This window comes from Pyrus communis, chromosome 14 (genome assembly GCF_041283825.1).
Source record: "Pyrus communis isolate YQ-2024b chromosome 14, ASM4128382v1, whole genome shotgun sequence".
NCBI classification, from domain to species: domain Eukaryota; kingdom Viridiplantae; phylum Streptophyta; class Magnoliopsida; order Rosales; family Rosaceae; genus Pyrus; species Pyrus communis.
The window spans coordinates 9,127,666-9,143,194 of record NC_142578.1 but is presented as its reverse complement, the minus strand read 5'-3'; the positions used below and the strand labels follow the sequence as shown (position 1 = coordinate 9,143,194).

At 35.6% G+C, this 15,529-nt stretch overlaps 2 protein-coding genes across 2 annotated transcripts; both read left to right on the top strand.

Moving 5' to 3' along the window:
• The first annotated feature begins 4,505 nt into the window (after nucleotides 1-4,505).
• LOC137713105 (uncharacterized) lies at nucleotides 4,506-9,637 on the top strand. Its single transcript, XM_068452360.2, has 6 exons — nucleotides 4,506-5,040; nucleotides 5,189-5,306; nucleotides 6,420-6,578; nucleotides 7,605-7,865; nucleotides 8,586-9,233; nucleotides 9,381-9,637. Exons 2-6 carry the CDS (start codon nucleotides 5,226-5,228, stop codon nucleotides 9,468-9,470), a joined length of 1,239 nt encoding a protein of 412 aa, XP_068308461.2. The 5' UTR covers nucleotides 4,506-5,040; nucleotides 5,189-5,225; the 3' UTR covers nucleotides 9,471-9,637.
• Nucleotides 9,638-14,795: 5,158 nt separating this feature from the next.
• Nucleotides 14,796-15,529, top strand: LOC137712274 (uncharacterized). Its single transcript, XM_068451380.2, has one exon. The coding sequence runs from the start codon at nucleotides 14,918-14,920 to the stop codon at nucleotides 15,254-15,256; it is 339 nt and encodes a 112-aa protein (XP_068307481.2). The 5' UTR covers nucleotides 14,796-14,917; the 3' UTR covers nucleotides 15,257-15,529.

Genomic DNA, 15,529 nt, shown 5'->3' with positions numbered 1-15,529 from the left:
TTGAAGGAATCCTCAACTTGTGCAAAGTAAGGCTGCACAAAGGTAAAGCTGCTATGTAGACCATGTCTAGGAATTGAGCTTTACGTGGAATTTTTTAAGAACCTTATTTGTATTAGTGGATTGGACTTAGTGGAGAGTCCCCAATTTTTTAACCCAAAGGTGGGTTTTTTCGGACAAAAACTTCTTGTGTTGAAAGCCCTTTATTACTTGTCACATATATCATCTATATGCACATGTTACATGTACCTTTTAACTTGTTAATAGATATGTGCATGAAGTCATGCTCACCCAATACAACAATAACCTAAAGTAAACTAGTGAAGTGCTGACTAGGACGTTATTTATGTTTTAGATTGGAATATATAATCTGTGTTTGGTTGACTAACGAATATGTCTTAGTTGACTAGTATGCTTGACTAGTCAGTCCAATAAATCATATTTTTTTTTATAAGATATTCCGCCTGTACTAATTTCATCTAGTTTTCCGATGCTGGAATCTCGACCTAAATCGTTGAATCCTGGTGAAGTAGACGTCCATCAAACTACAAGCACAAAGTATGTTTCTAGGACATTGCAGTACGCAAGCCTTGATCATTGTTCTTACCTGTTTTTGTTGTTATTAGCATATTTGAACTTTTTCTATATATAAATTTGTCATTGATTGTTGATAAATATCCAACAATGCACTCTTCCACTCATCCATCCAGCTTGTATTCTATGGTTTATATCTTCATCCACTTCTCTGTTATTTTGCAAAATAGATCCAACATAACAAAACGTTCACTCTGTAGACCAGATCCTCATTTAGTACGTAATGGGGACAACTGCTTTGTCTGTTGCAAGAATTTAGAGTCAATCCAAAGTTAGTATTAGTTTCTTTCTTCAAAGACGATCAATTTTCAGCACAATCACAATAAGAAAAGACAGCCATTGAAGAAATGGTCGAGTAAGCTTCATTTTTCCTATCTCCAACTTCACAATAGACTGCAGAATTGGGAATGGCTGTACCGTTACGCAAACTTGCACATACCATATTGACATAGAGCTAGCACCATAAATCCTCATGTTAATTCAAGACCAAAAAACTTACCAACAGAATACAGGTGTACAAATATTGGTCTAATAGAAGATACAACAAAGATTCCATATGAAATGCTAATTTTTAATTCAAAAGACTCACCAATCCACTTAGATATGAATAATCATTGTGTATCTATCACAAAAATATAATACGAAGGGTTTCCACCTTTCTCAACATCTTGAGTAAGTTTACTTAGAGCCAAACCAAATGTATATGAATCATCAGTCTAGTTATCTATATCCTAATCAATTTTTGAAATGTATGTGGATACAAATAACTGCAGAACCTAATAAAAAGAAGGAAATAGAAAGAAAATAGATTATGCAGGAAGTAGATTGGTAAGAGCATAAATGGGTGCTTAACCAATGATCTATTTTATCAACATAGAAGTAGATTCTGCAGGGTTGAGGTTTAGGAATATTGTCCCTATTTTTGAAGTTTTAGGTCTTACGTACCAAGGATGATGTTTTGGGCTATGATGCACCTCTTGGCAAGCTCTAATTCTACCATATATTGTAAAACAAACCTTAGAATGGGTAAGAAATAGAGACATTCTTGGGTTCGAAAGGTTTCACTTGAACCATACGAGTCTTTTTGGTACATCCTCGCTGAAGCAGAGCATGTCATTCAGTAGGCTCCAACTGAAACTGCATTAGGCCATTTGGTAGAATCCAATCGAACTGGCTCTACACCGTTCAAGTACCTCCAACCAAATCATCGAGGTACCTATCTCTCACATTTGTGGTAGTAATCAAATTCAAGAATTTGGTAAACTTCTGCTCTCTACAATGCTACTTCAAAAGTAAGTTAGAAAAAATGAAAGGACGAGAAAACTATTCTCCAGTCAAAATTCAATCAGATTTATAAACTTCAAAATCGTACTCATTCATGGACATAAAGGTTTCAATCATGTCTTGCTTTGGGCAAAAGATCATCTTTACATGATTGAAATAGTCCGTAGAGCGAGCCAAAGAGCCATGGAATCCTCGTTCGGGAGATATTTTCATTTGTAATGCTTCGGCCATAAGTTTTCAAATGAAGATAATGATTGAGGCTTATTCAACTCTTCCATGTCATTGTTGGCTTCAATAGTTTCTTAGCTTCTTGATAGTCAAGTGGAGATTCACATCTTGTACCCATATAAAGCGGTTTCTATTGGAAATGTCCAAATCAATGAAATCGAACTTGTGATGGTTAGTCCATCCATTGATTGGACAAAATTGTGATTGGTGCTATGATAAATAATACATTATAAGCATCAAAGTTAGAAATTTTCAAGTTCTAAGATATGGTTTACATGAAAAACTTTGGCTTTGAAAGGCACTAAATTCGAAACTATAGGTTCAAGTTTAGTTATGAATTTCCGGTTCTAAATAGGGGTACCTGTAAGAACACATAATACAATATATAACTAAGTGTAGTGGATTTGGGTTACTTTAGGAACTAAATATGAGTGCTTTGGCTTTGGGACTACGAAAGTGAGTCAACAGTTTGAAGAAAAGAATAAAATATTGAATTGTTAATGTCTAAAAGTAGACTTCAAGCCAATAATTTTGGATGTCTTGTCAGATTAATCAATTGTTGGTCACTTTAATTAATTCAATAGATTTTAACCATTTAGCTTTGATCGTGGAAGCAAAATAATGATGTTCGAGCCATATCAACTTTGATTGGCTTTGGGCCAAGCGATCATGAAATTATAGCCTAATACAACATTAACCAAAAATGTCCCAAAAATATTTGGGTAGGTAAAGAAGCAAGGGATGCCAAATTATGGCATTGGGTCGAAAAAAAAGTATGCAACCCAACACACTTGGGATGGTTACAGTACATAAGGCTCTACAAAAAAGCTGCAAGCCTGTTGGTTCGGGGGAAAGGCTACACAATAGCCCAGTTTGGCTGCAGGCCAATGGGCCATGGGTTAGGAAGAGCCTAGTAGTGCAAGGATCCAGGCTTTGGGCCTAGTCATGGAGAAGCTAGCTTTCGCTAGCTTCAGGTTTGACGGAGGACAAGCCCAGCAAGCATTGGCTTGTTGGCAAGTGGGCTGAAGGCACGGAACAAGCCTAGCATGTGCTGGAGTGTGAGTAGCCCAACAAAAAAGTTGCTAGCAACAAAAAAGTTGCTAGCACTGTGGGCTTAGAAATGTAGTAGGCTTAGCAAGTCAAACCTAGGCCAGAGGCCTGGTCCACGCATATAGCAAAGCCCAAATGGCTGCTACATCACGGTGACATCAGAACGATGTCATTCCAGCACCCAAGCCTCGAGCTGCAGCCTCGACTTGGCATCAAATCGGTGTGGTTCCAAGTCACGGTTCAGCCGTAAATTTCCCAAAATTTTAATTTTTTTTTGAATTTCCTAGGATTTTAAAACCCTAATTGCTTCTACCTTCTTTTGATTCTTTGACTCACAAATTCCACATAGCAAATTTATAATTGCGTAATGCATGAACATATATATACGTTCATGCATTACGCAATATATATATATATATATATATATATTGACAAATATATGAACATATACAATATATATATATATATATATATATATATATATATCGGAAGGTAACTATAAATGTAGGGAATTCATGCATCATGAGGAATGTTTTCATGCTTCATGGTCATTTTAAATATCTTAATTTATTTTAAAAGAACTTGATTGGCAGAAAACAACTAAGCCTTTGAATTTGTAGAAAATCCTTCTCAAAAAGCCAGAATTGCATCTCCAATGATTTGTATCACGTTCAACAAAGAAAAATTAAATTGAATCAATAACATGTAAACCAATTTAATAAAATAATAAGTTAATCATAAAAAGAATGATTAAAAAGTAATACTCCCCTTGATTGAAGAACAAACTCTCTTTAGCTCAATGTCAAGAGCGTGTTGATAACATGTTGTAGACCTAATTTAGTTAACAAAATAAATGACAAAGAGCAAAGGGGTGAAGCGGCACAAAGGAGAAGAAAGACAGGTGTGATCTGAGTTATGTATTCTCACACTCATCATGTCTTTATATATAGTAGTAAGGAAGGTAAATTTCTTACCCAATTAGGATTACAACTCTAATAGATAATATCTAATCTAAGAGATATGGTAGAATCCCACAAGGATATCTCATATATGATAAGATTTACACAATCACATTCTTGAACTAATAAGATTGGAACAACATTTTTTTTTCCGTTGTAAAGATTTTCACATATTTCAATGGCAGTGGCACCCCCTTGATTATGATGTTATAAAGTTAAACTTTGATGGTTTTGTCCCTCCGGAGAGAGCTATTGCTGTCTTTGTGTTAAGGAATTCTAAGGGTTGGGTTATTGGTGCTAGTGCTTTAAACCTAGAAGGCGTAACTATTTCAATGGCTGAGGTTATGGGTTTGAGTGAAAGATTAAAGTTTGACATACACAAAGGGCTTCAAAACATTCTGGTGGAGGGAGATTTCAATGTTAATCATCTATGTAATTCAAGGAAGACGGGATGTCCTTTGGAACTTAAATTCTATTTTTGAGAATATTCGTAGGATGACATCAGAGTTCAATCGCATAAAATGGAACCATGTTTTTAGAGAATATTTTTTTTGTAGCGGCTGCGTTACCTCATCTTGGTTTCACTCTTGAAAATCCGCATTTCGTGGATCATTGTCTCCCTAAACGCCTTCCACTTTGATTGCCCGGGTAATGGTTGTAGTATGAGGTTTTTCCCTTGATTTAATGAAAAAACATATATATTGGACGAAGCGGGATGTGAAACTCTCACCACTATTGGTCTATAGTCTCTAGTCTAGTGGATCAATATGGCGGGAAAATGTCCTTATGGTCCTTACAAGATATAAAATCCCTAACCCCTCTTTCTCTCCTTCTCTCTCTCCGAACCCCCTCTTCCGTTCTTCAATCTCACACCCGCTTCACCATTCTCTTCGACCTCTGAGGGCCCTAATCCTCGCCCGAAAAATTGGTAAGTTTCGCGACATCCCACTTCCTATTTCTCGAAATCTGGGGTTCTTTCTGTTCTACTGCGAATTAATCCTTTTGTTTGCAATTATGTAATTGTCGATTAATTTTGTGCTTAATTTCTTGTTTTTAATTTTGGGTTTTGGGTGCAGAGGCTTTGGACCGAAGCAATCGGTTGTCTTTGTGAAGATGGACAGTGCATTCGAGGATGAGGCTGAGCACACCGTTTCGATCCAAGAGTATCTTAAGGATGTTGAGGAACAGGAACTGGTTTGCCTCTTTGATCATAATTAGTGGCTAATCTGTTCAAGTTTAACTGGCTGGAATTGATTAGTGTGATTAAATGGTTAATAATGTAGCAATTTTGTGTTTCTGGTGTTTTGAAATTGAAGACAATTCTGTGTTTTTTTTTTCTTGAGTAGAATTGTTATAATAGACTAAGTGGGTTGCAAATGGACAAGGAACGATTGTATAACACTTGTGTAATTCAGCTCTCGAGGTTTCCTTTCAAGTTTGATGATTTTCTTTTAATATGAATTGGGTGTTTTGAAATTGAAGACAATTCTGTGTTTTTTTTTTTCTTGAGTAGAATTGTTATAATAGGCTAAGTGGGTTGCAAATGGACAAGGAATGATTGGCATAACACTTGTGTAATTCAGCTCTCGAGGTTTCCTTTGAAGTTTGATGATTTTCTTTTAATATGAATTGAAGAAAATTGTTTCTTGTAATGCAAAATAAGTATATGGTGAAAACGACACTTTTAAAAGACAATAAACTTTTTAAGGAGGGTTTAAGTTGTGAAAAATTGCTACTTTTGAGGTTGTAGTTATGTTGGGAAATTTTGATCTCAGCTTGGTAACTTAGTCTAAGAGCTTGTCTAGAGTTTTAGCTAGGCGCAGAACAGCCTAGCTCACAAGTCTTAGGTAAGTTAACAACAGCCATGTGTGGTACTCTAGAGCAAGACAATTAAGCTATTGAAATGTTCAACTGAAGAAAGGGTTGGGACCCCAATATTTGATTTTATGAGGAATTACAAGATTATCGTCTGAGGAAGGATTCAATGAAATATCAATGGATTCTGCAATAAAACATAAATCAGTAGTATGTCTATTGGGAAATCTAGTCTTAATTCCACAATTCTCAGTCCCTCTACTTCTCAAATTGATTAAATGGATGTTTAGTCTTGGCTAATATAACTGTTGAGCTTCAAAACAATCCTGTTTTCTTTGATCAACAAGCCAAGACAAATCGTTCAAGGATCAGGACAAAAATCTCCGCGCACTTCTTTGTCTCCCTTCGTGGTCTTAAATTTGAACAGAATACAAATAACGAGTCACTAATTTATCTATTAATTCCTACTTTTTGGTGTTTGATCACTCATAGGAAGCTGATTTGGTTTTGGGAGGCGACGAAGGCAAGGAGTGTACCTATAACAATGGTTATATGAAGAGGCAGGCAATTTTCTCATGCCTGACTTGCACCCCAGATGGGAATGCTGGAGTCTGCACAGCTTGCAGCTTGTCTTGCCATGATGGCCATGAGGTATTTTGATATCTTTTCCGGTATAAGCCATTATCTAAACTGAATAAAATTAAAGCTGGGTCATTTCTTTTGTGATGTGATTCCAAACTAGTTGCACTATTTGATTCACTCCAGTCTCCAACTGAGAAAGAACCTCATATTTACCTTGTTGGCTGAAGGGAGTGATTAATATCCTTACAGGGTTCACAATCTTTGTTTCCTCATTGGCTTGAAAGATTTTTGGTCTAAAAAAACAAAAAGGTGGTTAGTACCTTATGATAGAATATGAATTGATTCAAATTTAAGACTTAGAGAGTAACATAGATAATATGGAGCAAGACAGGTGGCATTTATTGTGACATCCCACATCGCCCAGGGGAGTGATCGTTATATGTATTCCCATCCCTACCTAGCACGAGGCCTTTTGGGGGCTCACTGGCTTCGGGTTCCATCGGAACTCCGAAGTTAAGCGAGTAGCGCGGGAGAGCACTCCCATGATGGGTAACCCACTGGGAAGTTCTCGTGTGAGTGCCCAGATACAAAACCGTGAGGGTGTGCTGGGGGCCCAAAGCGGACAATATCGTGCTACGGTGGAATCGGGCCTGGGAAGTGGTCCCGCCCGGGCCAGGATGAGTGGGCCCGGGAAGTGATCCGACCCGGGCCGGGATGTGACATTTATGAGGCTGGGTTAGAAAGCATCTTAAATGGTTGCCTCTTTCCCCTCTGAGTCTCAAAAGATACCTTTGAAGTTGAACCATTTGTTGTTCTTTCCATTCTTTCTAACCAAACCTAGTAGCTCTTGCTCCCCCATTTTAAAGTCGGTTCAGATTTTTTTGTCTCCTTGATAGTTTCTACCTCTTGTGGAGAAAATGACATGTAATTTTGGGATTTGGGATTTGGGATTCATGGTGTTTTATATGTATTGCTTTATATTCTATACTTCAAAATTATTATGCATTGATGTTTTAGCGCTTTTATTTGACTAGGTTATTCTATTTGATTTATCTTCCTATATCTAATGATGACCGTTATTGTTACTCGGAGCAGATTGTAGAACTGTGGACCAAAAGAAATTTTAGATGTGATTGTGGAAATTCAAAATTTGGAGAGTTCTTTTGCAAGCTTTCCCCAAATAAAGATATAGAAAATGTTGAAAATTCTTACAATCAGAATTTCAAAGGATCATACTGCACCTGCAGTCGCCCCTATCCTGATCCAGATGTTGAAGAACAAGTAGAGATGATACAATGCTGCGTGTGTGAAGACTGGTTCCATGAGGAACACATTGGTCTCGACTCTTCTGATGAGGTTGGTAGCTTGGGATACATGTTTGCCATGTTTTCTGCTTCTTTGTATCATGTTGTAGGCTCTTGTTTTCTGCTTGTTTTGTATTATGTTGTAGGATTTATCTCAACATTATGTGCTTTAGTACCAAGTAGCATAATGGCATTGGGCTTTGGGTATTGCTGTCATTTTGAACTGTGAATATTTAGATGTAACATAAAGTAAACTCATATTGATGAGTTTGTTGCAATTTGAAACATTGGATAGGCCTCAAAATTTCTCACTGTTGTGCTGATTAATAATTGGTAACATAGGATCTAATATCTTGGGGCTCATCCTATGCTGCTGCTGATTTACTATGCCAATGATATCAGATGACGAGCTTTATTCTGATACTGTTACTGATCAGTTATTTCTCCATCAGTCTGGAGGAAAGTTGATCAACGTGATGGTAATTTTTGCATAGTTGTGTAGATCACCAACTTTTTAGCCACTTTAATTCTGAAGGTAGTTTCGTACTTTTATACCTATGTATTTCTAGACGTTATGAATGTTTGAAATTTTGTGTGAACGCTTATCTTACTATTTGTATATGGTTACAGTCTACATTGTTGCGAAAAAAAAAAAAAATATCTCACGTCTCTCAATTGCTAAAGGCCACATCCCAACTTTTTAATTTTCAAATGCTGATATTCTATCCAAAGTACGTTGCTAACATCCTACTTGTCCCCTTATGCACTACAGATTCCAAGAGATGAGGAAGGTGAACCTCTTTATGAGGATTTTATTTGTAAGGGGTGCTCAGCAGTTTGCTCTTTTATAAGACTCTACAATCAAACCATCTTGGCATCTGGGAGCCAAAAAGATGCTCCCGTTGAGACTGCCAAGGATAAAAAGGTTTTGAGCGATATGCCTTTAGCTGGTAGATCTGGAAAGCTAGAGAATGATATTTCTCAAAGTTCTGATACTATTTCTGAACCTGTATGTGGTGGGGATAGCTTGCTCCTTGGAGAAAATTCTGGGAAGAATACAGATTCGGATCAATGCCTTACAGATGCAAATGCACCTGTTACTTGTGTTATTGGAGTTAATCTGGTGGTTGCTTCCCCTGTTTTAGAGTGTAAGCCAATGTTTCTTCTGAAAAACTGGAGGGATGTACTCTGCAAGTGTGAAAAATGCAGTGAGTTTTACGAACAGAAGCATATTAGGTTTCTGCTTGACAAGGAAGACTCGATCATGGAGTATGAGAAAATTGCAAAGCAGAAGAGAGAGGAAAAATTGCAGCAACAGGAGGGGGCTGAGTTGACTATGCTTGATAAACTTGGCCATGTAGAGAAAATAGAGATTCTTAGTGGCATCGCAGACATGAAAGATGAGCTTCGTTCTTTCCTGGTAAGTCCTTGATGATTATAAACTTTAATTTTGTTTCAAGCGTTGCTTTTATGATGTAAAATCACATAAGAGACCATTTTAGAATATGACTTTTTGTAAATACATGATTTTAAGTTCTGATCAAAACTATGCTTCCTAATTTTGCAGGGATCATTTGATCCATCGAAGACAATCACCTCTGCTGATGTCCACCAGATGTTTGAGAATCTAGCAAAGAAACGAAGGCGTGTAGAGTGAGTTATAACTGGATCTTTACTGCAGTCATATGCACTTGGTTGCTATTGAAGTTAATCCTGGTTTCAGTAACATTAAAAAAGCCTACGTAGCTAGGCAGAATGCTGTACTAGTATCAGTGTTGCTACCTTGCAGACTTATATCCTAACAAATTATGGTGTTTAACTTGAGGTGCTTATTTTCAACTGCCCGACACGCAATGCTTCTATAGATAACTGGATCACGTAGTTTTCCATGATTGTGTTGCAATCTATGAGTTACCTTCCACTCTTCGCAGTATGAAATGTTAAAACATTTATGCATATTTTTTGGTATGTGCTTCGGACGGGTGCATGCGTTGGGGTGTTTTATTTAATCACGTGATTGTTCATGAAGCATGTGAAACTAAAGTAGGTTGCAGCGCTAGCAAATTATCTAACCTTGTGAAAATAGTAGGAACCATATCTAGCTAGTCGGCTACGTGTGTATGACAGTCAGTGCAAGACACAAAACTCTTGCGATAGTCGGCTACGTGTGGGTGACTCCCAGCCGTTGATATGAGTCACCCACACGTGTAACTGTCTGACTGGCCGACCCGTAGCATTCTTCTTAGAGCTTGTGGCACTTAAAGATTGGGGTGGAGCATTATTGTAAATCTTGGGGCCGTGATTTTCTGATTGACAGAAAGTATTCTTGTAAATTGCAAAATTGTCAAACACCCTTTCAACAAGAGGGGACAAAAGTAGGCAGTTTTTTACTCCCATGGGAAAGGGAAAGGGAAAGGGAAAGGGAAAGGGAAAGGGAAAGGGAAATGATAGTAAAAAAGAAAAGAAAAATGCATGCTGTTAATTTTAATTTTACAGTTGATCGAGTCTTAATCGATAATTAAAAAAGTAGTCATTGTCTTTACCTAAACCATGGAGACTGTCGAGTCCCTCTTTATTTTTTAACCCCCAAATGGAGAAAATTTTGTATTTTTGGTTACAATATTTGAAATTGTAATTGTATATTGTGGAAGATTCATATAATTTATAGTTATGTGGTTGTTGAATCTCGCGATATTACTCAGTACTATGGTCTGGTAGTATTCCTCTTCACTTGGAAGTGAGAGGTTTTAGGTTTGAATCTCGCGGTATTACTCAGTACTCATGGATGACGAATTCAATACCAAATTAGGCTGCTCATTGCGTGACATTGCCAAACTCTCCCTTACAAATATCGATGTACTAAAAAAATAAGTTATGTGGTTGCCTGTCATCTAGTTATATTTTTGGCAAGTCAAATTTTTTCGTTTTCAACTTGTTATGACTAATATTTATTTTCTGCAATTACTATCGCCATCTATTGTTATGATTACTTCAAGTTTTCAACACAGGGAGTTGAGAAACTTGCATGCAATTAGTGATATAACGGACGATAGCCAAAGACTTTTTCCTTAATTAGCTCATATATGTAAGGGACTTACGACTCATATGCAGCTTTGATGCTCAATCAATGAAATATTTAAGCGTCCGATAGATTGGAAATTTCGATTCCCTCTAATGTAACAAAAACAATCTCAAATATCCATCTAGCAGAACGTTTGAAAAAAAAAAAAAAAATCAACCGAGCTTTCATGGTAGAAAAATGATAATCTTCAAACTTCTCTTTTTCTAGCAACGTAAATAAACAGAAGTACGCTAAAACAAAAAGTAAGTGTGAAAATCGTTCCTCTTTAATAAGTTTCTTAACACTTCTTATCGTTGCTTTACAGTAAAATAATGATATATGGATGACTCATGAAATTCACATTCACACCTCTTTTAAATAAGGAGCATAAAATATGAGACAGGACCAGTTGATCTTGACAAACAAACAAACGAACAAACAGGTAGTTGTTGAATTGCAGACCAAATTGAACCTTCTGCACTCTTGATTTCAAACACAACTTTTATCCAGAATTCTTATGACATGATTCTTCTGTTTGTTACAACTTTTTCACTATATATCACTAATCACTTTAAGAGTGACTAAAGTTGAAACTCCTTTTAATGAAATAATTAAGATTACTTTTATCATTAAAAAATAATATAAGCTTAAGCTCCCCTTCTTTTCACCAGATCTATTGTCTTCAATCAAAGACTAAATCTATATATATATATATATATATATATATATATATATATATATATATTGTGTTGTGGTAAATGGTAATCATTTTCTTGCTTTACGATTTTCTGGTTCTGCCTTTGAAATTCATTTTTCTTTCACAAAAAAAGGGTATCCAGCATATCACTATCGAAAGTGGCATTTCACTTTAAAAAAAAAAAATCTCAATTAGGTAAATCCCTTAGACTTTTTTTCCACGTAAATTATGCCACACCACATGCACATTATGAAATAATGGACTCAACTTTCTTTTTCTCTTTTCTTTTACCTCAGTGGAATGATGACCTATTGTCTGGAATATTAAAAGGGATGAAGAAAAACAAGAAGAGAGAACAAGTCTAAAGAGATGGAGGGAAATGTATAAGGAAATACATTGTCAAAGTCATTTAGTATTACAGTTTGGTAGTATTAATCTCTATTTATAAGAAAGCGGTTTTAAGTTTGAATCTCATAAATAACGAGTTTGACAGCAATTTATATTCCATAGTATGTAAATATATCATTGTATATATATATAAAAAAATAAAAAAATAAAAAAAGTACTTGATTCCTATCTTGTAAGGAGTCTTTCTTCTGCGACACAAATCACAGCTTTATACATGTACAACATCATATCATTTATTCGTATGTTCTAGTATGGTATTTTAGGAGGTCTTGAGTTTGAATCTCATTAACGGCGAGTAAGAAGAAATGACATGTAAAATTCATGCGATCAAATCATGTAAATTGTGATTTACTAATAAGAAGAAATGACATGTAAATTGTGATTAAAAAAAAAAGGTTTCTATAATTTTAAACTGTGATTTACTAATAAGAAGAAATGACATGTAAAATTCACACGATCAAATCATGTAAATTTTTCAATAGATCCTCATGCTTGCTTTTGAGGTACGGGAGACGGAATCGGAGATTATTAGAGATACATTGATTCCACGAAAATGAGGATGGTGCTGGTTAGACCTTAAAATTTGTTGGAACAAAAAATATATGATTCTCATTAGACAACAAATAAAGTAAATCGTGAATAAAAATTGAGACGATGTAGGCAAAACTATAGAATAATAATATAAATGGTGTCGGTGACTGCATTATTTTCAGTAATTTAAACAAACAATTTTGCATCCGTGATTCCATGCATAAAACAAAAACTAATTAGATAGATTACGAAAAAAAGACAACTTCTGGGCCTGGCTGCGGCAACATATATCTATAAATTTTGGCACCTTGTATTATGTATGTCATGGTGGTGGTGGGCAGGGAGGTTAGGTTTGCAGCAGATTTCCTGTATGCCCGTGACATGTCGAGGAATGGGGTCTCTAATCTATGAATATGAACATGAAACTTCTACTGATTTAGGTTTGCAAATTCCACGAAATGTTCATATTTTCAACTGTTAATTTTTAATGTTAGCTCCAAATGGAAAAAAAGAAAAAAAAAAAAAAAAAAAAAAAAAAAAACTGTTGTTACACTAGAAAGAAATTGACAAGAGAAAAGCAAAATAAGAGTAAAGTTCTTGTACTGTGTCGGTATCTAATATAACATTTCCACATTTAGTGTGAGAATTCTGCATAACAGTGTATCTAATACATATAAAAGTTTCTCCTAAAGAAAGTTGTGTGTTGTTAGATTCTAATTAGTCTCACGATCTTGACCAAGAGGGGTTTTTCTCTTTTCGTTCGTTACAAAGAGATGCTATGTTCTCCTTGTTGAGGACTTGATGTAACTTCTTGTATGTTTTATATAGCATCTTTGAACCATCCTTCGTAAGCTCTTTTGGGTTTTGAAGTCATTTTGGCTTAATGAAATACCTATCGTTGCACCTCACAAAAAAAAAAAAAAAAATGATATGTTCTTTCCTTCTTGTTTTGTATCCTATATATCCTACAATTTTCAAAATTTTCGACCAATTATTTGGTGATTGCAAGTACCTTCCACTATTTCATAGTAAGGGAAAAAAAATTTAACAATAACAAATCAATCATCATCAGAAAATTGGGTCCGACGTATGATGATGTTCTTTGATTGCTTTTAATCAAAGACATCAGTTATGATCTTTGAAACACGGTACTGGAGCGGGGAGGTCCGGCAACTCGTGGAATTCAAAATTTTTAGATTTGGAAGCGGCATAGATTCCGCAATTAAAATTTTTTTAAATTATTAAGTTATTCCGCTTCTTATCATACCACAGTAAATATTCAAATTCAAAATAAAACCACTATTCTAAAGGCGATGGTTGGCCACTGTCCCAATTCGTTCATCTCTAGACATTTGAAAATTAAGAAAATGCACATAGACATGCTTAGGCGTCCACCTAGCTCGCTTAGGTGCTTGCCTAGCCTGCCTAAACTTGCCTACGGCACGACCCTGACTTAGACAGAACATCAATAACTTTCATTTTGCATTTTAATTTTTCAATAAAATGTAAGAAACTTGTTGAATATTTGGATGACCACTCATTATATGTTTGTTCCCTATGTTTCCAATATGTTCTAATATTTATAATTTATATATCATTTTATTTTGCAATAGATGTATCTCAATATAATTATGTGTGTGTTTTAAGTATAAATAGACACTTATTTATACAATAAACAATCATTTACTTAAATCTGCCTAGTCTGCCTAGGCGCTAGGCCCTAACACACCGTCTGACTAGCGCCTAGCGTCTTTTAGAATCTTAAATAAAACTATAAGTAGTGGATTGCCTTAATGATTAGGGTATTCATCTTCAACTCATTACATCGTAGGTTCAAACTCTCCCCCTCATTTAAGTAATTTTTTAAAATTATAAAATAACTGAAAAGGTTTTTGAAAATTCCAGTTACACCCTCATTTTAAAGATTTTTTTTTACAAAATGATCCTTAATGCTCCTGAGCCGAAGTACGCAATTAGCTCCCAACGTATCCCGCTCCCGCACCCAATCCCGGACAATAGTAGCGACTCGTGAGAGCTTTAGCAGTACATCATGGTCCCTTAAAATATCACACAAACAGACAAATATTTACATGACATGGGCAGTGAGCAAATAATTTTCTCACTTATTTAAATTTTAAAGTAAGAAGAAGAATCAAGGCTCGTGAACAATAAAACAAGTCTACATAATCTTTTTCTTTGTATTTTACTGTTAATTATTGGATTTTCACACCTATATATATATATATATATATATATATATATATATATAAATACATGTTCTCCTTTCGCATGCACCAACTATATATAGTGGTTCTTTTGTTGCCAACCAATGCTTTTCATGGTTTGATTTAAACAAAAAAAAAATAGAGTTTTATAATTTCTCATACAGGAATTAAGGTGGTTAATCATGGGAAATTGTGTGGAGACATGCAAACAAAAGCAGGAGCAAGAAGATGGTCAAATGCAACAGCAGCAGCAGCATGAGCAAGAAGACGATGAGAGAGAAAATAAAGATAGATTTGTGAAGGAACAAAATTTGGGGAAAGATGGAAACATAAGAGTAAAGATTGTGTTGAGCAAAGAAGAGCTGGAGTGGTTGATGCTTCAGCTGAAAGATAGTGGAGGGAAGAACTTGGAAGATGTTTTGCAGGAGATCCAGAAAAGCAGAGCCAAAGCTATTGAGGGGTGGAAGCCTTCTTTGGAGAGCATCATGGAATGCCCTGAAGTAATTGAGATGGATAGATGAGTCTAATATTTCGAAATTTTGCTGCTGCTGCTCTGCTGCTTCTTCTTCGTCTTCTCCTTTTTTTTTTTTTAGTTTGTTTATTTTCAACTTGTTTTTAGGGCTTTGAAGTGGCTGATGACCCAACTGTGTAATTAAGGTTTTTCATTTTGTTTTTTTTTTTCTCTCTGGAATGGTGAGCCCTGATGTTGTTTGTGAGATGTAAAAATAACTTCTTCAGATTTTTGATCGGGACCATCCAAATAAGGTAATGAGAAATGCTAGATACCTTCTTCA